Genomic DNA, 22412 nt, shown 5'->3' on the forward strand with positions numbered 1-22412 from the left:
ATTCCATTTTAGCAAGCAGACATCACCACCTCCTGCCACAGAGGAAAAGCAGGACTATGGCTACAATCTACAATGCCCCCCCATTGATAGTCATGGCTGGGGCGTGTGTGGGCATCTATCTGTCTGCCTCGAGAGATACTGGGGTGCACCTTCGGGGGTGAAGTCGAACCTCTGCGCGAACAGCACTGAACTGACATCCCTGGGATGCAAACCTGGGCAGTTTGCATGGAGATCCTGGGCTGCCCAGATGACACAAGACTCCCTCCCTCTCGGCCTCGCTGCTGTGGCCCCAAGGAAAACAGAGCAAGACTGTTTGGCACCAACTTGGCTGCAGGAGTTGCCAGAAGGAGGCATTACAAGGCGCCATCCAACCACCTTAGGGAACTCACTCCAGATTTGTGCAGGGTTTTCTCCCTAGCCTTTTCTTCTCCCAAAGATGCCTCATAAGGCAGCGGAGGTTTAGGGTCAGAGTTTCCTTCTCCCAGATGGGCTCCCTTCCCAGGCTGAAGAGCCCAACTGCCCATCACTGCTCATTTCAAGACACACACAAAGTGCCCACGCCCTCCCACCAGATGTCAAAGAGAAAAACAGTTACCGGATTTTTAGAAGACATCTGAAGGCAGCCCTGTTTAGGGAGGCTTTTAATGTCTAATAGATTATTTTATTTTATTTTATTTTTCTGTTGGAAGCCGCCCAGAGTGGCTGGGGAAACCCAGCCAGATGGGCGGGGTATAAATATTATTATTATTATTATTATTATTATTATTAATTACTAGTGTCATTCAGCCCGTTAAAAAAACGGGCGCTAGAACATACCGGTATGTGAGAGGAGCGGCGGGGCCACGGCCTTCCTTCCCTTTAGCAGTGGGCGCTCCGCTGAGCCCATCTGGGCAGTGGGCGCCCGGGAGAAGGCCGGGATTCGGCCTGTTTCGGCGGCGCGTGGGGGGGCGGCTGGTCCTCCCTCGGCCGCCGCTTCCTCAAGGGCGCTCCGCTGAGCCCAGCCGGGCAGCGGGCGCCCAGGAGAAGGCCGCAATTCGGCCTCTTTCTGCGGCGGCGTGTGGGGGACCGGCTGGTCCCCCCCACGTGTCACCGCCGCCAAAACAGGCCGAATCGCGGCCTTCTCCTGGGCGCCCGCTCGCTCGCACAGAGCGCGCTCGCACGGGGAGCAGCGGTTGGCGGCCACAGGTAGGCAGAGGGGTTGGGGGAGAGAGCATGCGCGTGCGTCCGCGTCCAATCCCTGTGTCCGTGGGGCACATGCGCAGTAGCGCAGACACAGGGACACAGGGACTGGACGCAGAGACACAGGGACTTTATTATATAGGATAATTATATAGGATTATATAATGGAAGAACTTGATTGTTTAGTGTGGCAGCGCCTGAAGAGTGGCTGGGAAAACCCAGCCAGATGGGTGGGTTATCAATAAATTATTATTATTATTATTATTATTATTATTATTATTATTATTATTATTCTGAAGCTGAGCTGGGCATTGGCGGGGGGAAGGCAGTTTCCATCATGTTCACCCACCCCCCGCGTCCCCTCCCTGTTTAAATCCATTAGCTCAGCCTGCTTCTCTCCCACCCCTTGACTTCTTTCTCCATTAATTACCTCCATGGCCCTCTTGATTGTATCATCAAGGCCCCGAATAGCAGAGAGCTACGGAAGCAGCAAGTCTGTGTTCTGCATTTGTCAGCCACCGCAGGAATCCCTCCACTTAAGAGCCGATTGCCTGATTATTTTAGACATTAGCTTGGGTAATTAAGAGTGGGAGGGGGGGATACTAAGGGTGGTGTCTCTGGATGATGTGCTTCCACCCACCGTGGACCTGTATTGGTGCCAGCCTCCTCCAGCCACAGATGCATAGGGTCCTTGTCCCCGTGCAAATGCAGCAGCTGCCAGCAGCAGGAGGAGCACAGAATCGTAGCAGAGTTGGAAGAGACCCTGAGGGTCATCTAGTCCAACCCCCTGCAATGCAGGCATCTCAGCTGAAGCATCCGTGACAGATGGCCGCCTGGTTCCGTTCGCTCCTCTTTAATGCACTTCCTGTTTTCAAAGGATAAATGCACTCTGAAAAGAGAGCATCCCTTGGCCTTTGAAGAGATGTGCAGTATTGGGGGGCGGGTGGGTGGCCAGGTTCAAGGTGTTACTATTAGTATATCTATTAGTATATAATGCCCTTAACTACTTGGGACCAGTTTACCTATGAGATTGCCTTACTCCACATCTGCCCACTCTGTCCACTGCTTCAGTCGGTGGAATTGGCACTACCGCAGGTGCCACAGAATACCTATTCTGCATTTGTAAGAACTTAATCATTTTGTGTGGCAGCACCGGCACTTTGGAACTCCCTGCCAATTGATACCAGGCAGGTGCCTTCACTGTACAGGCAATGGACATTTTATACTTGTCCAGTTTGTGCACCACAGCACACGACCGCATTGGTGCAACCCAGAAGTGGCCGGGGAAAAGGGCTAGGGTCATAACGGGGCATAACGGGCTTATGCGCGCTCCACCGGCACATGTGGGGGTTAGGAACGCTGTTCAGCCATTTCCTGTGGGAAATGATATATAATGAAATGAAAAGGTTGTTTAAAATAACCTTTGTAAAAACAAAGCAAAAACCAGACAGAAACTTTTCTTTGGGGAATTATAGGGACAGAACTACCTAAACTTTACATAAACTTATTCATGTGTGCAACTTCAACGGCAAGAATGTTACTTGCTTCAAAATGGAGTCTCCTTCTTTGGAGGTCTTTAAGCAGAGGCTTGACAGGCATATGCCAAGAATGCTTTGATGGTGTTTCCTGCTTGGCAGGGGGTTGGACTGGATGGCCCTCGTGGTCTCTTCCAACTCTATGATTCTATGATTCTATGAAAATGGAAAGAAGCAGAAGTCCCAGCAAAGGAAGAATGGATACAAAAACTTATGGAACATGCAGAAATGGCGAAACTTACTGGAAGAATAAGGAATCAAGACTTTTTTTAAATAAAAGAATGAAAATGGTTTATTGAATATTTTCTGATAAATTGTAAACAGATAAAAACATTGGCAGGATTTTTGTAATAACCTGCAGTTTCATAAGAGTATATATTTAAAGAAGATGAATAAATGAGCAAATTAAGTTAATATGGATATGCAGAAGATATTAAAAATAAATTTATGGGACCGCAGAAAGAGGGGGGAGGAAGTCAAGTTTTGAAATGTCAAAATGATTGTAAATATAGTGAATTGTATAAACATGAAAAGTATGAATAAAAAAGAAACGTCGTTCAGCCATTGCCTGGCTCCCCCACCCTCAGCTTTTTAACCCCTTTGTCTCCCGCCAGGCCCACGTCTTCGACCTGAGCGTCAACAAATACGAACCCATCTGCAACCAGCCAGTGGTGGCCAAGAAAAGGAACAAGATCACCCATGTTCAGTTCAACGCCATCTACCCCATCATCATAATCGGGGATGACCGTGGGCACGTCACCTGCCTGAAGCTTTCTCCCAACCTCCGCAAGATGCCAAAGGTAAGCCAGTTTACGGCTGGACTGGAGAGGGAGCATCTACAGAAGGGGTCAGAAAGGTTCACCTCGCCTCGGACGGTTCACTCCAGAGGGCCAAATTGCATGCACAATTTCCGGCGTCTGTGTCTGCACAGACGCAATTTCCAGCATCTGTGTCTGCGCAGATGTGTTTTTCAGCACCTGCGCATGCGGATTTCCAGCGCTGCGGAAGCGAGTCCCTGCGCCGGTTTAGCGCGGGGGGACGACGACTTGCCGAGCGGGTGGCTCAGTTTGGGGGTGGCTCACGGGCTGGTTAAATAACCCTTGTGGGCCGCTTGTGGCCCATGGGTCTTAGATTGCCTACCTCCGATCTACTGACTGAAGCAGATTATTTGTTCTACAGGGTATGGTTTAAAATACCACCACCATCCCGGTGAGGTTTTCACATTGACATGTTGTAGCTGCTAGTATGGAACCCGAGGGCCAAACTAGCCATCAAGTTTACCTCGCTTGGGCTGGTTCACTCCAGTGGACATCCCTCCATGGGCCGAATTGCGTGCACGATTTCCGGCGTCTGCACAGACGCAATTTCCAGCATCTGTGTCTGCGCAGATGTGTTTTTCAGCGTCTGCGCATGCACAGACGCGATTTCCGGCACTGCGGAAGCGACTCCCTGAGCCGCGCTGCGCCGGTTTAGCGCGGTGGGGGGGGCTCGCCAAGTGGGTGGCTCGGTTCGGGGGCAGCTTGTGGGCCACTTGTGGCCCACGGGCCTTAGGTTGCCTACCCTGATCTACAGGCTGAAGCAGATGATTTGCTCTGCAGGATGTGGTTTAAAATACCACACACACACACACACACACAGTGAGGTTTTCACATTGACATGTTGTAGCTGCTAGTCTGGAACCCGAGGGCCAAATTAGCCACCAAGCTTTAGGGTGGCTGCAGACAGAGAAGAAATTCCATTTGCACACTGAGGTCCAGCTCCAAGGGCCTTCTGGCAGTTCCCTCACTGCGAGAAGCAAACCAGGCAGCAGGCAGAGGGCTTTCTCGGTAGTGGCGCCTGCCCTGTGGAATGCCCTCCCTTCAGATGTCAAAGAAATAAACAACTATATGACATTTAGAAGACATCTGAAGGCAGCAATGTTTAGGGAAGTTTTTAATGTTTGAATTTCTGTTGGAAGCTTCTGTTGGAAGCTGCCCAGAGTGGCTGGGGAAATCCATCCAGATGGGTGGGGTACAAATATTATTATTATTATTATTATTATTATTATTATTATTATTATTAGTTTGCACTTTTCGGAAGCGCAATTATCCTTTGAAACCTCAAAGTAGTTTACAAAATGAATAAAACAATTAATATCAATTAAGCAATACAAATCTACTTAAAACTGTCAAGCAATTAAAATCAGTGATAAACTAAAAACAGGTTATAAAACTCATCAGCGTTCTCCATATCTGGGGAGGCTTGTCTGAACAGAAATGTTTTTAGCCGGTGTCGAAAAGGGTACAGCGAAGGCGCCTGCCTGCCTGATGCCAGCAGAGTTTTAGGCTTAGCAAAAAGAAGTGACCACAAATGAGGTCTTTAAAAGGCAGGAGTACAGAAAACATGGAAATGCAGCAAGCTGGCAGCGACATCTCTTTTTCCAAATTTTGTTTGTTTTGCTTTTCCTCGCAGGGACTCAAAAGTAGTTTGGACTAAATAATGCATCAGAATGCAAATGGGGCTTCTGCCGTAAGCCCCATCTCTATTGTTGCTCATTGTAAATTCTTAATGATTTTCTCTTTTAAGTGAGAGCTGCTTCATGTTTCAGCAGCAGATTTGTGTGTTTTTTTAAAATAATTTTTTATTAGTTTTACAGATTACAAAAACGCTACTTACATAAACATATTTTCCACCTTCTTTCCACCCCCCTTCCATGGGCCCTCCCCTGCCACAGGAGAATCCCATGCAGGCGAACAGTTGAAGGTGGTCCATTTTATGGTTGGGTTTATGTCCCCCTCCCCCTCCCCCACCCCAAAGCCCCCTCCTGCCACCAGAAAGCTCTAAGGGGTCAGGGCAGAAAGCAGGAAGACAACCACCCAACCATCCATTCTCATACCAAAAAGAAAAAATCTATACTAAAAAAGGAAAAAGAAAAAGAATACAAAGGGAAAAGTAGGGGAAAAAACGACAAAAAAGAAAATATAAAGAAAATAAAAATAAAATAAAACCAAAAATAATCTTTTTCAAATCAACATTACTAAACCATATTTTGTGGGCTTCCCCTACTTCCCCCCTTCCCCGGTTTTCATCCCTTTATTATCCTCTTTAACAGTTTCCTTATCTATAAAGTAATTACTTTTATTCATCATAAAACTTTTAAACTTAACTATTATCATTTTTGCCCAATCTCTTAATCCCTATAATTCCAAATCCAATTTTTCTTCCCTTGCCTAGTTTTCCCCCTCAATAAACTTCCTTAGCTTAAACTTTTTCCATAATCAAATCTCTTTTACACTCTAGCAATTCCCCAATCTCCGGCTACCTCCCTCCAATCCAGCAAGTTCCGTGGTCAGCAGTCCAGTTTTAATCCTAATAATCCATCCTATTGATTACACACCCATTCTCCCTTCATCCCACCCCCTTTTTCCAATGTTTTGCCCTCCAGGCATCCATAAGGCCCCCCTGAGTTTCTCCCCTTCTTAGGTTGTTCTTGTCTTTCTCCTTGTGGGTAATCTGAAATTCCGCTGGTTCCTGTCGCTCCCTCCTCAAAGGAGGGGTATTCCGCTTATCCTTTTGTGGGAAAAAAAATCATCTTTTCCTTCGTGGTGATCTTCATTTTTTCAGCAGCAGTTTTGATCCTCGTAGTCCCACCACTGTACAATCAAATTTTTTGGTACAATGCTCGGAAGGTGTCCAGGTCATGTCTAAAAGCAGCAGACAGGATGGCCAGGATTTCTTGAGCGGTACTTCCGGGTCCGCCGAGTACGCAACCTGAAAGTTCACAACCCACAGCATACTCAACAGGTATACAGGAATACTGAAACAGTCTCTGAGCTGTTTACGAAAACAACAAATACTACATATATATATCCTGACAGGCTTATCCTGACTTATTTTTCGCTGTGCTTTCAAAGTACAGATCTGCGCTTTAAAGCTCTGTATCCGAGTGTTACTTCATTTGTTTTTGTCCCAAAGCTTTCCCCACCGAAATCTGCAATTTACCACTGCATCAGCAGTCTGCAGAAAATCCCGTTGCCGTCTGCTCCATTTCAGTGGTAAAATGTGGGTTTTCCCAAGGAACATGCTGAGACAAAAATAAAAACACTCCGACACTGAGTTTCAAAGTTTTGACTTGTGGAAACACAGTGCAAAAGGAAGTCCAGATGAGGCCTAAAACAATGAAAAGGGGGGTGGTGGTAATATTATTTATCAGTCGAAAAGCAAAAAAACAACAACCTCAAAGCAACTCAACAAGATAAAATACAACAAATACAAACAATTTAAAGCCAGAAATGAATTAAAATAATTAACAATACAAAATATTCATTCAGTAACATATTAATACATACCCTCCAATATTTCTCCAATGAAAATAGGGACGTCTCATTCCATAATGATAATTTTACTATTTATACCCCACACATCTTACTGGGTTGCCCCAGCCACTCTGGGCAGCTTCCAACATACATAAAAACATAATAAAACATTAAACTTTTTTTTTAAAAAAACTTTCCTATACAGAATTGCCTTCAGACGGCTTGAGGGTTGGATAACTCCATACCCTCCAACATTTCTCCAATGAAAATAGGGACATCCTAAGGAAAAGTGGGGCATTCAGGGATCCAATCAGAAACCGGGACAGCTTCTCTACATCAAGGACGTCCCTGGAAAGTAGGGACACTTGGAGGGTCTGTTAATATGGTCAAGTCCTACGCACCCCACTAAAAGATGAGCACCACCATTGGAGGGAGATAAGGTGATTCCCAAAGGAAAGAAAAAGCCCAAAGACTGGCAAGGATGGCACCAGGCGTGTCTCTCTGGGGAAGGAATTCCACCGACGGGGAGCCACCACTGAAAAGGCCTGTTCTCATTGTGGCCACCTTCTGCCCCTTCCTCAGGAGGGGCACACAGGGAGGGGCCTCTGATGAAGACCACATGGATGGGCTGGTTCATAAGTGGGGAGGCACTCACTGGAGAGCTGCTGCCAGTCAGTGTAGGCATTACTGAGCAAGATGAACCAGCCATCTCGCAGGTGCGGAAACAATGCGATATCTGCCAGTGCTTGATATTAAGACAAATCTGGGTTCTGGCGCTTTTGAAAAAAACTGTCTGGCATCCAGCAGCTATAAACCGTAACAAATTACGGTAAGCGCAGCATGGCCAGGAATAATCCCTCCCTGTCTTGTTTTAGTCCCACTTTTCTCCCTTGCATACAGGTATTAATAGCTTGAGTGCTTTTTATAGACCCTTTATCTGATTTCTTGATTGCCTCCAATGGTGAGGATAAATATGACATTGTGCATTGTTAGCAAGGGCAGCTGAAGCTGGAGAGACCGACAGCTGGAGGGAGACAAAATTCGCTTCGCAGGGACACAGCTGTGGCATGCTCCTCCCAGTGTCATTACGGAGCGGTTTGTCTCTGGTCTCGCTTGCCTGTTACACTTAAAGGGGCGTTTGCCGAGGAATTTCAGTGATTCCCGCAGGGGAAGCAGCAGTTGTGATCTACAGGCTAATCTAAGGGGTGGGCTTGCGCATGGGCCTTGTCTGACTGATCCCTTAATGAATGGGAGGGAATCTGTAATTACAAAGGAAGCGCATGCTCTCTGCCAGAGACATTCTCTGTTGGCAACCAGGAGATGAATGGGCTTGCCACCCACGGTGCCATGGCATTTTGAACCAGTGTGTTACGCAGAACTTCATCCCATGCTCAGTAAATGGCGCTTAGCGAAATGGTGAGCTATTTCCAAAGAGGTTCCTCGTGTGGGACTTTCCTAGTCTTTGTTTCCTTCAGCGCCAGACTGGAAGTTCGGTTCTTTAGGGAACTTCTCTCAGGTAGGATGTGCATTCCATCCTGCCCTCCTCAGGCAAACAACAGCAGCAAAACACTGTGCGAATCTGACTCTAGTTTAAGGGGCGTAAATTCAAGTCTGGCGTGGGCCAGATTAGGGATGGGGGAATTTGCCAATGTCTGTTTCTCCAAGTTTCTCATTTGCCCCCCACCCCCACCCCCAGGTTTGAGTTCATTTCTTAGTTTGCAATTTCTTTCTTTTCTTTTTTTGAGCGAGCCCTAGTGAAATTTTATCATCATTCTAATGCAAATTTCTCACAATGTGCACATTTTTGTATGCCTTTTTTTGCAAAGCAATTTCCACATTTGGAAGAACTTGATTGTTTAGTGTAGCAGCGCCTGAAGAGTGGCTGGGAAAACCCAGCCAGATGGGCGGGTTATCAATTAATTGTTGTTGTTGTTGTTGTTGTTGTTGTTGTTGTTGTTAAACAACTTTGAAACTCCCTGGCTATTGATATCAAGCAGGCACCTTCACTGTATTCTTTTTGGCACCTGCTAAAAACATTCTTGTTTGGGCAAGCCTCCCCTGATGCCTAGAAATGCTGGTGTGAATTTTAATCCGTTTCAGTATTTTAGCTTTGGATATGTATTGCTATTTTCCCCTGATTTTGATTTTTTATCTTTTCGTAAAACTGCTTTGATGTGTGTGTTTTGGGTTCTTTTGTTTTTGCTTTTTTACAATCAAGCAGTGCAATAATTTTATGAAATAAATAAGATCATGGTATGACATGCTTTCCCCAACCTGATTCTCTGCAGCTGCTGCAACTCCCGCCCATCTCTGGGAGCACCTGAATTCAAGCTGTAATCCTGTGCACACTCACTTGGGTTTTCCTTCCAAGTAAACACACATAGCACCGCAGTGCAGATTGTTCTGTTCTTTCTCAGGACCCTCCCTCAAAAGCCTCTTCAGATTCCTGCATTCTTGAAAGTCACCCATCAGCCTGATTGAAGGCTCTCCTTCAGTTCTGCTAGAAGGCAGAGTAGGGCGCTTGGCAGATGCAATCTTCCCCGGGGCTCCTCCTGCCCCTTGTCCCTCTCCACCTTCCTTTGATAGTTGTTTGTGTGCCTTGTGGGCGACAGGAATGTCTTCCCTGCTCCTCGCTGAGAACAGTTTAACAGCAGCCTCTGTTTCTGGACAGCTCTGTCACCCCCTCACCGCGTCCTCTTTGTCCAGCACCCCCCACCCACACGAATCCAGCAAAAAGACTCAGCATCTGATAGGTTTAACATGGCAGCAAAAGCCGCAGGCATGGCCGCTCTGGCTGGGAATCCTTTGCGAATCGCTGCCTGTCAACTCCACCTGCGGTTTCATGCCAGGAGCAAAGCCGGAGGTTTATAACTCCATCCACTGTGATGACATGAATGCCACTGAGGAAACTCCTTCACACAACACGTAGTTAAACTGTGGAACTCCCTCCCACTAGAGGCATTGATGGTCACCAACCTAGAAGGCTTTAAAAGAGGGTTGAACAAATGAATGCAGGAGACGACAGTCAATGGCTATGTTCTATGTCCACAGAGGGCACTAGGAGAAGGGGGCGACAGAGGACGAGATGGTTGGACACTGTTCTCAAAGCTACAAACATGAGTTTGACCAAACTGTGGGAGGCAGTGCAAGACAGGAGTGCTTGGCGTGCTCTGGTCCATGGGGTCACGAAGAGTCGGACACGACTAAATGACTAAACAACAACAATGTCCACAGTTGGAAACAACAATACTTCTGAATCCCAATTGCTGGAAAACTCAGGGGGAGAGAGTGCTCTTGTGCTTTTGAGTTTCCCACGGGTATCTGGTTGGCCACTGGGAGAACAGGATGCTGGGCTAGATGGGCCATTGGTCTGATCCAGCAGCCTCTTCCTCTGTTCTTACGATAATCACAGACTGGTTGTGTGCTGTGGGGAAACTTCAGTGGCGGAGGGGTAGACATTCAAGTTCACCCCAGCCTTAAAGCATATATTTAATGGCAGTAATATCCTTACAGTGTTATTTCTCTGAAGTTCTTGCTGTCTGGTGTGAGCGCTTTCTGACCAATGTGGCTGTTGTTGGGGCAGGTGCCAGGCATGTCTGTCTGTCTGTCTGTCTGTCTGTCTGTCTGTCTGTCTGTCTGTCTGTGTCACCTCAGGTGAATATTTTCCTCAGAGGAAACACTAGCAGAACTGGTGTCTCCGATAAGGTGTTGCAGCCAGCAGGAGGCCATCTTGCAGTGCGATGAATCTCCGTGGAACTTGCTCTTAGAATACAGAGCAGGCGGTTAAGGCTTCGAGCCTCGATACTGGATTTCCCTAAAATAACGGACCAGATGAGAACTCTGCACCCATCCATGTTCTCTTCAACCCGCAGGGCTTTCCCCATGAGACTTGCCTTTGAAAACGGTTCTGCATTTTGTTTCCTGTGGCTATATCTTCCTTGTCAATTGTGCCTGGCAGATGTGGAAGGGAAGGGTCATAGAAAAGGTTCATTTTAACCCCATGGAGCAGGGGTCCCCTCTCAGCAGACACCCATATGTTTTTAGAAGATTCAGTGGATTGGTTTGCAACGTCAGCCGTTGGACGGACTTTCCCCCAGCACAAATGGGATGGGGGACCTTGCAGCCTTAAACAAAAAAAAAATTCCCACAGAGTCAGTGTCTTGCCTCGCTTTCTGGGAGCATCTGCTGCTACCTGGGCAGATCTCATGAGCAGACACTTTCCTAGGGTACACCTGCTTTCTGTCACGTACTGTGGCCTGGATATACCGTAGTAAGTGGATTACGGGCCTAAGGTTAGAGGCTTTCTGCCTTAAACACACACACACTGTTCAGCTCCTGTATCCTAGACTCCTTCCTGTCCCTCCTTAAGGCTCTGAGCTCTTTTCTTTGTAGCCCCTTCACATAAGCCAATGCCTTAGCCCTCCCTGAACAAAGAAGTCCTGAAAAAAATGTGTGCTGACCTGCCTAAATTCTTCCATTTTTTGAAGCATCCTTACTCAGTGGTACTTCCCCCCCTGTAAACAGGCTTAGGATGGTGATACTGAAAGTTTATCTTGCTTGTTCTCACAACTGTCTGAGGCTGATCTTTAATATTCCTATTTTATAGAAGGGTGGACTGAGGCTGAAAGGTAACAGGTGCTCTGGGGGGAAGGAAGGCATTGTTCCTGAACTGGCATTCACATCCCTTGACTTTTGGTAGTCTCTTAGATATTGAAACCCTAGCTGTGGAGCGCCTGAATGCTGCTATCACTCAGCCTTGGGTTGGAAAAGGTGCTCTCAAGAGCAGAGGGCATCTCTTGTTCCATTTTGCAAGATTCCCTAAAGAGAGATTGTCCATGCTTGCCTTCTTTTCTAACGATCAGGGCCTTGGAAGACGGAGGGGCTCAACTCCTTCTAAATGAGAGTGATGGGAGTCCAAATGGCTTCATCTGCTAAATTATTTTCTTCTGCACCAGTAACCAGAAATGGGGGTGTCTATGTTTTCAGATGCACAGTGCACCTCTGGCTTCCCAAATGCAGTTAAATATTTAATAGGATCATTGGGGGGGGAGATAAATTGGTAGGCATTTGCACTCAAATTGGAGAGGCTGTTTTCACCTGGGAGAAGGAATCCGGTTTCAACAGAGCTGTTTTTTAATTAGGAAATTTCATTTCATCTAAGAGGAAATAACAAACTTTTGTCTCCATAAATAGAAGAAAGGGCCTGTGCGCTTGGGGGGTGGGGGAAATATCCCAGATGCCTGACACCCCTCTCCACCTGAAACTGAAAGAAAATGAGTGTGGAGAGGAGATGTTTTGTGCTTTTTTTAAACACGTACGCACAAAAAACAAAGTGAGAAAGCAAAACACTGGCAAGAAATAGTTCATTCTGGGCCAGAACTGGAGAAGGGGAAGACGGCTGTAGCAGGACTTGACTCTGAGATGCCTTATTTTGATGATTCAGGGTCGGTGTCCATTTGGAGCGACTTTTCTCCAGCCATTGGCTCTAGGCTGTGCTAACTGTTCTGAGGAGCCAGGAGTAAAGGTTAGCTCTTAGCTCCAGGGCTGTGGAAAGTTGGGTGAGGGGAGCTAAGCCTCTTTCTGCCCTGTTTCCTCACAGTTTCCCACTGTGGTAGGTGCTTTTCTCTCCAGCCTGGCTCTGATACCTGGAGTGAACAACCTTGGGAGAAATTTGCCTGGAGCAGCGCAAGAAACTGCAGAGGATGTGTTTGGCCCCAGAATTGTGGGTCCCAGCCAGCCACCCCCACCTCCCACCCAGCGATGTGATATTCATAAGGTTATTCTGAAGTGTTGAAACTACTCCATAAACATTTCATGCACAATCAAAAGCAAGCATTAGCAGAGAGCATTTTAAAAGTTCAATTAAGAAGTGATTGGAAATCCGATCCAGTCAAGACAGTGATGTAAAAATGCCTTTAAAAAAAAACAAAATACCCTGATAGTTGGAGGAGCATATGCTTATGTGTGATTGCCCTTTAAATTTTTTGCAGCTGCATGTGGGCAATGACTATACTGTATTGAGTCAAACCTGGTGAATCTTGATTGCAATTCATTAGTTGAAGTCGGCAGGATCACACCTCCCTGAGGGTGGAGAGCTGAAGGCAGGCTGAACGAAGGCTCTCTGCTGGCAGTGTGTGTGTGTGTGTGTGTGTGCAGTTATCCCACTTCTGCCATTTCTGATAAATGAGCTTGGCAGGGGGTTTTTCACCCCACCTCTTGCATTGTTTTAAAAACCTAGTTACAGGTAGGTAGTCGTGTTGGTCTGAGTCGAAGCAAAATAAAATAAAAAATCCTTCAGTAGCACCTTAAAGACCAACTAAGTTTTTATTTTGGTATGAGCTTTCGTGTGCATGCACACTTCGTCAGATACACTGAAACAGAATCAACCAGTGCCTCAGCCCTTGCTTTTCCCCCCGCAGGACCAATTGCAGTCATCAGCAGTCGTTAACAGCCATCAACAGGTTCACCACTCCTACCAGCCGATCACCCATTCCCACCCCCACCCCCACCCCAATATAAATAAGGGTCTGGTTGATTCTGTTTCAGTGTATCTGACGAAGTGTGCATGCACACGAAAGCTCATACCAAAATAAAAACTTAGTTGGTCTTTAAGGTGCTACTGAAGGAATTTTTATTTATTTTAAAAACCTGGAAGCCCGCTTGGAGCACAGGCAACAGTGGACCAAAAAGAAATGAGTGTGTGTGCATAAAAGGAAGCAGAGCACATCTCAAACGACACGAAACCTCCATAGAAAGTGGAGCCAGCTTGCTTTCTGCTGCTCCGGAGGGCAGGATCTAAACCAATGGATTCAAATGGCAAGAAAGAAGATTCCGACTAAACAGCAGGAAGAACGCCTTCATTGGAGGTTTTCAGTAGAGGTTGGTTGCGCATCAATCTGTCATGGATGCCTTAGTTGTGGCTCCTGCACAAGAGTTTATTATACATATTTATCTTGTTGCATTTATATCCCAACTTTCCTCCCCAGGAGCTCCAGTTGGCAGACATGGATCTGCTCCTTCTCACTTAACCCTTGCAACCTTGTGAGGTAGGTTAGGCTGAGATTGAGTGAGTGGCTAAAGGTCACCCAGTGAGTATCCTGCCTGAGTGGGAGGATTTGAACCCTGCTCTTTCCCAGGTCCTGGTCTGACACGAACCACTAATCCACACTGGTTTCCAGGTTTCAGCTTGTTCCTTGCTGGAAGAACATCAGAACTCAAAACTCTGTATTCCCCAGAGCAGCATGGCCTGAATCCTGTATCCAGCCTGAATCCTGTTTTTCTCAGTGACCTATCTGAACCTTGCTTTGCCTTACAGCCCAGCCGGGCTTTGGCCATGCCTTTCCACACCACAGAGCAGGACAATCCTGGGACCTCAGCCCTCTAGCCCTCTTCCCCTCTCCAGCAGATCCTGCTCCAGGTGGCTGCTTGGCTTGCCCTTGCCAAACGCTCCTCAGGGGAGGGAAGCAACCGGGAGGGAGATGGGGAAGCCCGTGGACCCTCCCCTGTCTGCTTCTCTGCTCTGCATCCTCTCGCGAGGCTTGGATTGCACCTTGAGTTAGGCCCAGAGTCAGTGGCAAATCTCTCATTGATAGAAATGGGGCCTGGATCCTGACGTCGATGGATGCATTTTAATCCCTGCCTCCCAGGTGAGGGTTGGAGAAGCAATTGGCAGGCAGAACCAGCCTGCAGCATCTTCAGCCGCCCAGCCCAGAGCACGGAGTGTGTTTGGGCCTCAGGCAAAAATACCTGCCGCTCTCTGTGTGTGATGCTTTTTGAAAACCTGTGGCGTTTGCTGGGGCTGCTTGTGCCAAATCAGTCCTGAACTGTTCTCTCCTCTCCCTCCCTCCCTCCCCCCCCTCTCTCTCTCTCTTTGAAGCAAAATAGAAAAAAATTCCTTCAGTAGCACCTTAAAGACCAACTAAGTTTTTATTTTGGTATGAGCTTTCGTGTGCATGCACACTTCTTCAGATACACTAGAAACAGAAGTGTCAGACCCTTATATATATACAGAAGGTGGTGGGGGTGGGTGGGAATGGGTGATGGGATGATGGGAGTGGTAAACCTGAGATGGCTGTTAACGACTGCTGATTACTGCAATTAGTCCTGGGGGGGGGGAGCAAGGGCTGAGGCACTAAAGAAAGCTTGATCATGCATAATGAGATAAGAATCCGATGTCTCTATTCATCCCAGGTGGCTCCATGGTTTTAAGCTTGGTAATGAGTTCCAATTCAGCAACTTCTCTTTCCAGTCTGTTCCTGAAATTTCTCTGTAATAAAACAGCTGCTTTGAGATCTTGTATAGAATTTCCTGGGAGATTGAAGTGTTCTCCTACTGGTTTCTCTGTCTTATGGTTCCTGATGTCAGATTTATGTCCATTTATCCTTTGGCGTAGGGTTTGGCCTGTTTGTCCAATATAAAGAGCTGAAGGGCACTGTTGGCATTTGATGGCATACACAATGTTAGAAGATGAGCAATTAAATAGTCCTGAGATGGTATGTTGGATGTTGTTGGGGCCAGTAATGATGTTGTCCGGGTGTATGTGGCAGCAAAGTTGGCATCTGGGTTTATTGCAGGCTCTGGTACCAGTGTCCATGTTAAGTCTGGTGGTTGTATTATTATGGGTGAGGAGTTGTTTAAGATTGGGTGGCTGTCTGTAGGCAATGAAAGGTCTTCCTCCCAGAGCTTGAGAAAGGGAGCTGTCATTGTCCAGGAGAGGCTGTAGATCTCTGATGATGCGTTGTACTGTTTTAACTTGGGAGCTGTATGTGATGACTAGTGGTGTTCTGTTATTTTCTTTTTTGGGTCTCTCTCTTTGACTTTGCTAAGATTTCCTTCTGAAAACACAGCTCAAAAAGGGGATGAGATAGTTTTAAAATCCACATCCGCTGCCACAGATATGTATTCATATATCACTCTTCTTTCCAGAACAGGTAGGTAGCCGTGTTGGTCTGAGTCGAAGCAAAATAAAAAAATTCCTTCAGTAGCACCTTAAAGACCAACTAAGTTTATATTTTGGTATGAGCTTTCGTGTGCATGCACACTTCTTCAGATACACTAGAAACAGAAGTGTCAGACCCTATATATATACAGAGGGTGGTGGGGGTGGGTGGGGATGGGAGATGGGCTGATGGGAGTGGTAAACCTGTAGATGGGTGTTAACCATTAACACCCATCTACAGGTTTACCACTCCCATCAGCCCATCTCCCATCCCCACCCACCCCCACCACCCTCTGTATATATATAGGGTCTGACACTTCTGTTTCTAGTGTATCTGAAGAAGTGTGCATGCACACGAAAGCTCATACCAAAATATAAACCTAGTTGGTCTTTAAGGTGCTACTGAAGGAATTTTTTTATTTTTCTTTCCAGAAGTTCAGGGTGATGCCTGTTATTGTTTGCTCCTCTGTGCCCCGCGGAGGACCTTAAGGTCCATAAATAACAACACTTTGGAGGTCCCGAGCCTCAAGGAGGTTAGATTGGTCTCGACTAGGGCCAGGGCCTTTTCAGCACTGGCCCCGACTTGGTGGAACGCTCTGGCACAAGACACTAGGGCCCTGCGGGAGCTGTTCTGCCTGGCCTTCGGCTTGGACTCACTCTGACCCCTTATATAGGATTTGGTATATAAATTTTCCCTTGGCATTTTTGCTGGCCCATGTAGGACCAGCATGGATAGCTGGCTCGGGTGAATATATGATGTTTTTATGGTCTTGATTTATGGGCTACTACTAAATGAGACTGCATTTTAAGCTGTATTTTAAGCCATATTTTAATTAATTGGTTTTTTCTATTACGTTTTATTGTCATTTATATTTGGTGTTAGCCGCCCTGGGAGGGGAGGGAGGGGTATAATTTTTTAAAATATTATTATTATTATTATTATTATTATTATCTACACAACAACCCTGTGATGCATTTCATGGTTGGTGGAATGGCTGGCCCAAGGTCAGCCAGTGGGTGCTCTGCAAATACTGTCAATATCTTAGCCACTATATGGTCTCAGAAGAGTCTATACATATACATTGGAGCATGCAAATGTTATGCAATGCCCCAGGTGATGGAGATGAAGGGGAGACCCGGGAGCAGGAATAGCTGGTGAAAATCTATTGGCTGACGACAAATTACAGATTATGGTATCTAATGCCATATCATATCGAGTGTCCACACTGTTAGCATAGCCAGGAGAACAATATTCTGATCAGGTGCTCAGAGCACCACCTCAGTTCAAAGATGAATTAGATTCAGAGTGTTTAATTCCGCTGTGCCTTCAGCCTGCTCAGTGAATTTGACCCAGCGTACGCTGACTTACTGATTAAGAATTTGGGTCTGCTGCACCAGTATTGCTAAGCATACATCTTCTCTAACCTCTTGATCTCATGAAAAAAACAACAACTCACCCTTTTGGATCCCTTTCAAGTAGCATGTGATGACCAAGCTTCTCAGTGCTGGCACCGGGGGAGTTTCCATAATTTTGCACAGCACTGTTCCATTTTCTGACGGGCTGCGATGCTTCTTTCTGTCAGGGAAAGCTGACAAACATTTTGCTGCCCTGGGCTAGTTTCCTTTTGCCAGGGTTTCCTTTTGAGAGAGTGGCTGCTGATACGTAGTCTCAGTTTCTGTGCTAATGGTTAGCAGAAAGAAGAAGCAAGACAGGAGCAGGACAATCTGGATTCTCGTTCCCATTGCACAAGCTACAATATTCGTCTTTCATTCAGGAGGAGTGCAATGGTGGGCTACAGCTGATGCCTAGACTTCCTCCAACTCTTCCTTCCTGTGGTTTCCAGCCACTGGTGGTCAGAAGCATTGCTGCCTTCAACTATGGAGACAGGGCATAGTAGCCACCAATAGCCCTCTCTTCTGTGACTTTGTCTCACCCTCTTCAAAAGCCCTCGAGGATGGTGCCCATCGCTGCCTCCTGGGGGAGGGAGTTCTAAAGTTTAACTCTGCTGTATAAGGAAGTGCTTTCTTTGATCTGTCCTGAATCTGCCAACAAAGACAGACCCATCATGGGGCTGATGGGAATTGTAGTCCAGAGCGATTGGGGGGGGGAAACAGGTTGGGGAAAAGCTGGTGAAATGCATCTCCTGCACGCTTTTCTTCCACCCTGCCCCCTGCCCAGTTGGTGCCTGAAGCATCTGATCCTCCTCCTCTTGTGATTCCTGCATTGCAGGGGGTTGGACTAGATGACCCTTGGGTGTACCTTCCAACTCTACAATCCTATGATTTTTTTCTTAAAGAGCATTCTTCGTTCCCAGTGCTGGAATGCCCCACGATTGGCTACGTCCGTGCAGAGCAAGGAAGGCAGTGAACCAGGGAGAGCAATTCAAGGCACCTATTCAAGCACACGGCCCAAACTGCTTGTCTTTCTGTTTTTCTGCTTCCTTTCTGCCAAAATTAATTTGATGGCCTCCCTGGGGAATTGTCTTAATGAGAGAAGAGAAGGATTCGCAGAGGAGTTGGGTGTCTTGCCCATCACAGTGAGCAGAGCTGATGCAGAAGGATTATTTTTTATCCCACACAAGCATGAAGTCTCGTGGGCTCCTGAGAAATGGTGGGCTCCTAAATTCAAGTCCTGGACCTCCTCTTTGCCCAGGCCTGAGACAAACAGCATCAGCATCATCATCATCATAGAGTCATAGAATCACAGAACTGTATCGATTGAGGCCAAGTCCCTGTGGGCAGAAGGCCGACTCCCTGGGAGTGACGCTATTCCTACTCAAGTGTCTGTGTGTACCAGGAGGAGCGGGTGCACATACATGTGCAACATGTCAAGTAAGGAAAGGAAGCCGACTTCATTTTATCTGTTCCAGAGAGGAGGACCCAAGCCAACGGATCCAAATGACGAGGAAAGAGATTCCAACTAAACATCAGGAAGAAATTTCTAGTGATAAGAGCTGTTCGACAGTGGACTTCCTTGGAAGGTGGTGGAACTCTCTTTCACTGGAGGGTTTTAAGCAGAGCTTGGACGGTCATCTGTCAGAGGTTCTTGAACTCTGCCTTGGACTAGATGACCCTTGGATTCCCTTCCAAACCAATGATTCTGTGATCTGCTAAGGGCTGCCTTACACATGCCTGGGCACTGCATGATTGGTGCAGTGTCAGTATTTTTGAGCAGATTCAGCACAGCATTTAAAGTGGAGGCAGGAGCACAGGGGGACTTGGGCTGTGATCACTGGCCATGAAACATTCAGTGTGCTCACTTCTTGAAAAACGGGATATGGGGGATCGGCTCAGGAATCATATCAATATGCTTAGGCGTACCCCCTTTCATATGTACTACTATTGGTTACTAAGTGGCTCTCTGCACATGTTAATAGAGCAGTTGAAAATGGGGTCCTGGTGAGCCTTGCCTCAAATGACGGTGCTACACAGAAGATACAGCAGCAGGGAGAAAGAGGAACCCTGCAGGATCCGGCCAGTGAGGAGTCTGATGTCTCAGCATGGTCTTAAGCCCTCCCCCCCCCCGCTACACTCTCACCTGCTACACCTGACCATGGTAGTCATAAACACACAAGAAGAACCCTGCAGGATCCGGCCAGGGGCCCATCTAGTCCAGTATCCTTAGTTTAGCTCTGTGCTGTGTGAAGAAGGACTTCCCTTTATCTGTCCTGAATCTTCCAACATTCAGATTCCTTGGATGTCCATGAGGTCTAGTGTTGTATGAGAGGGAGAAAGACATTCTCTTTCCAATTTCTCCATGCCGTGCAAAATTTCAGAAACTTCTGCCACATCGCCTCTTACTTGCCTTTTCTCTAAACTGAAAAGTGCAAAATACTGCAAGCATTCTTTACAGGGGAATCACAGAGCTCCCCTCCGACTTGGGACAGGGCAGGGAAAGGCGGCAAGATAGACTCAGGCACTTAGCAGCTGCAGGACAATTGGAGGGGCTGTCCTTGCAGGGGTGTGTGTGTCCTCCCCTTCTGAGTGATCTGAAGCACTCAGCTATACTTTGGACGCCGTGTTATGCCCAATTCTTTGGCTCTCCCCCAAGCCCTGTTATCCTCCCAAAATAGCAGGAAATTTGGCAAGGGCTGAATGTGCTGTCCTGATGCTAAAGGTCTTTGTACTTTTAGCGAGACTCTCCTTCCTTTCACTCTGGAATTTTTGAACCCAGTTGTCATGTACTGTATCTTGGCTGCCAGTGGCCTGTTGTTATAACCATACCATGAAGGTGTGACCGCACATGATAAATGTGGGTTTGCATTTCCCAAGAGCAAACTGTATGCTTTCCAGCTTTATTTTCTCCTAACGCTTACCTTCCAATTTCGAGGCATGAGGTGTTGAGAGAGGGGTGTGATATGAGAAGTTGTGCATCGTCTATTAACCACGATGGCGCTGCTCTGCCTCCACAGTTGGAGGCAGAAATGCTTCCAAATACCAGTTGCTGGAAACCGCAGGAAGGGAGAGGGCTCTGGTGCTCGCATCCTGCGTGCTGTTTACCTTCCCGCCAGAGTGGTACCTATTTATCTACTTGCACTGGCATGCTTTCAAACTGCTAGGTTGGCAGGAGCTGGGACCGAGCAACAGGAGCTCACCCCATCGCGGGGATTCGAACTGCCAACCTCCTGATCAGCAGGCCCTAAGCCAGGGGTCGGCAAGGTTTACCTTGCCTGGGCTGGTTCACTTCAGTGGAGATCCCTGCGTGGCCTGGATTGCACCACCCGCATCCCGTGTTCTTACTCCATCACAAACTGGACTGGGAAGAAGAATTTGAAAGCGCATTGCTTCCCCCCCCAAAAAAAAAGAATCCTGGGAACTGTAGTTTGCTCCTCAGAATGCTACAGTTCTCAGCAGTCACAATAAACTACAGTTCCCAGCCTTCTTTGTGTGCTTTAAATGAATGGCATGGATAGTGGGGCAGAGGAGATGACTCCCAGATTCTTAGCATCTCTGCTACCTCCTCACAAAATAACGTGCAGATCAATTTCCTGGGCTTTCCGCCCCATGTCTCCAGGCCAACTCTCTCATTAACTTCAAAGCTGCACTTCCTCAGATGGCCTTTTAAAAAGGGCTGGACAGATTCTTGGAGAACAGGAGGAATCTTAATAGCCATTAGCTGCAATAACTAAGACTTAACAGCCGGTCCGGAATCATGTGGTGAGGGGACCTTAGGATAGCTTAGAAGGAAGCAGGATGGTGGCGGCAGAATAAACAACCAGAATCTCAGTTCAAGGTAGAGCTGAAAAGAGACTGCATATCTAGATGGATCCAGTCGGGTCACGTTCATGTTCATATTGCTTCAAGAGAGCACACTTGTGGAAGGGCTCACCATTCAGCCACCCCCTGGGCAGAGACACACTTTGTTGCTAAAGAACAGGTTTTGTGTCCATCCATCTGCCCCTGGAGGAGTGAGCCTTTGGGGGTGAAGCCAAACCTTTGGAGAGTTACAGCACCTGCTGTGGCTGTAGAGACCGATAGGGGAGAGACATGTTTTGTTGCAGCTGGGGCAGGGGAAGGCGTCCAGCTGTGCAGCTGCAAGAAGTGCACCATAAGAACATAAAAAGAGCCTGCTGGATCAGGCCCACCTCATCCAGAGCAATACTCTTCAGAAGGAGGCAGAGCATAGCCATCCTGGCAAACAAGCATTGATAGCCTTCTTCTGCATGATTATTTTCTACTCCTCTTTTAAAGCCATCCAAGTTGGTGGCTATCACTACTTCTCGTGGGAATGAGTTCCATAGTTTAACTATGCACTGCATGAAGGACTTTCTTTTATCTCTCCTGATCTTCCAACATTCAGCCTCTTTCAGTGTCCATGAATTCAAGTGTTATGAAAGAGGGAGGAAATCTTTTCTCTGACCACTTTTTTCGTGCCAGGCATGATTTTATTAACGTCTGTCATGTTGCCTTTTGCTCATCTTTTCTCTAAACTAATCCTGATTTCTGCTGAATCATCCCAGGAGGATGTTGGGGGGGGGGGAGAGAAACCCTCCTTTTCCCACAAATGTGTATTATCAGAGGTGGAACTTGGTCTTTCAAATTTGAAAACTTGTTCTTTCAAATTTCAGCAGTGCCCTGTGCAAAGCCAAAATTTGGCCCCACCCTGCCTCCCATCTTCCGTTCTGCTCAAAGCCTGGTCAAAGCCTGCTCAAAGCCTGGTGTTATTCTAGAAATGTCCCTTAAAATTGCTCTCTCTATCTCTCTCTCTGTGTGTAGAAGACTGTTTAGGGTGTGGGTGAAGGCAATGTTCAGTATGAAGGAAGTCTGGTTTGGGCCGTCTCTAAGTTGCAGGCACTGAAACAAGTGCTAAAAAATAAAGCAATTGCAAATAGAACCATTGATTTAGGAAAGGAACCTGTGGGGGTTTCGCTTCTTTCCCATGCCAAGCACTTCCCATGCCAAGCACTTCCCTCCGTTTGCCCCTGCTGAACTTTTTTTTACCCCTATCAGCTTAGGTCTCCAGTT

The 22412-nt window shown here is 47.0% G+C and overlaps 1 protein-coding gene across 1 annotated transcript in view; it reads left to right on the plus strand.

Annotated features, from left to right (window-relative positions):
* Positions 1–22412, plus strand: part of DNAI1 (dynein axonemal intermediate chain 1) — a 137098-nt gene that overhangs the window by 99170 nt on the left and 15516 nt on the right. The window contains exon 19 of the mRNA XM_060280401.1: positions 3329–3514. Within this exon, the coding sequence (XP_060136384.1) occupies positions 3329–3514 (186 nt within the window). The remainder of the gene's footprint in view (positions 1–3328; positions 3515–22412) is intronic.

The sequence above is a fragment of the Zootoca vivipara genome, chromosome 11, assembly GCF_963506605.1.
Source record: "Zootoca vivipara chromosome 11, rZooViv1.1, whole genome shotgun sequence".
Taxonomy (NCBI): Eukaryota; Metazoa; Chordata; class Lepidosauria; order Squamata; family Lacertidae; genus Zootoca; species Zootoca vivipara.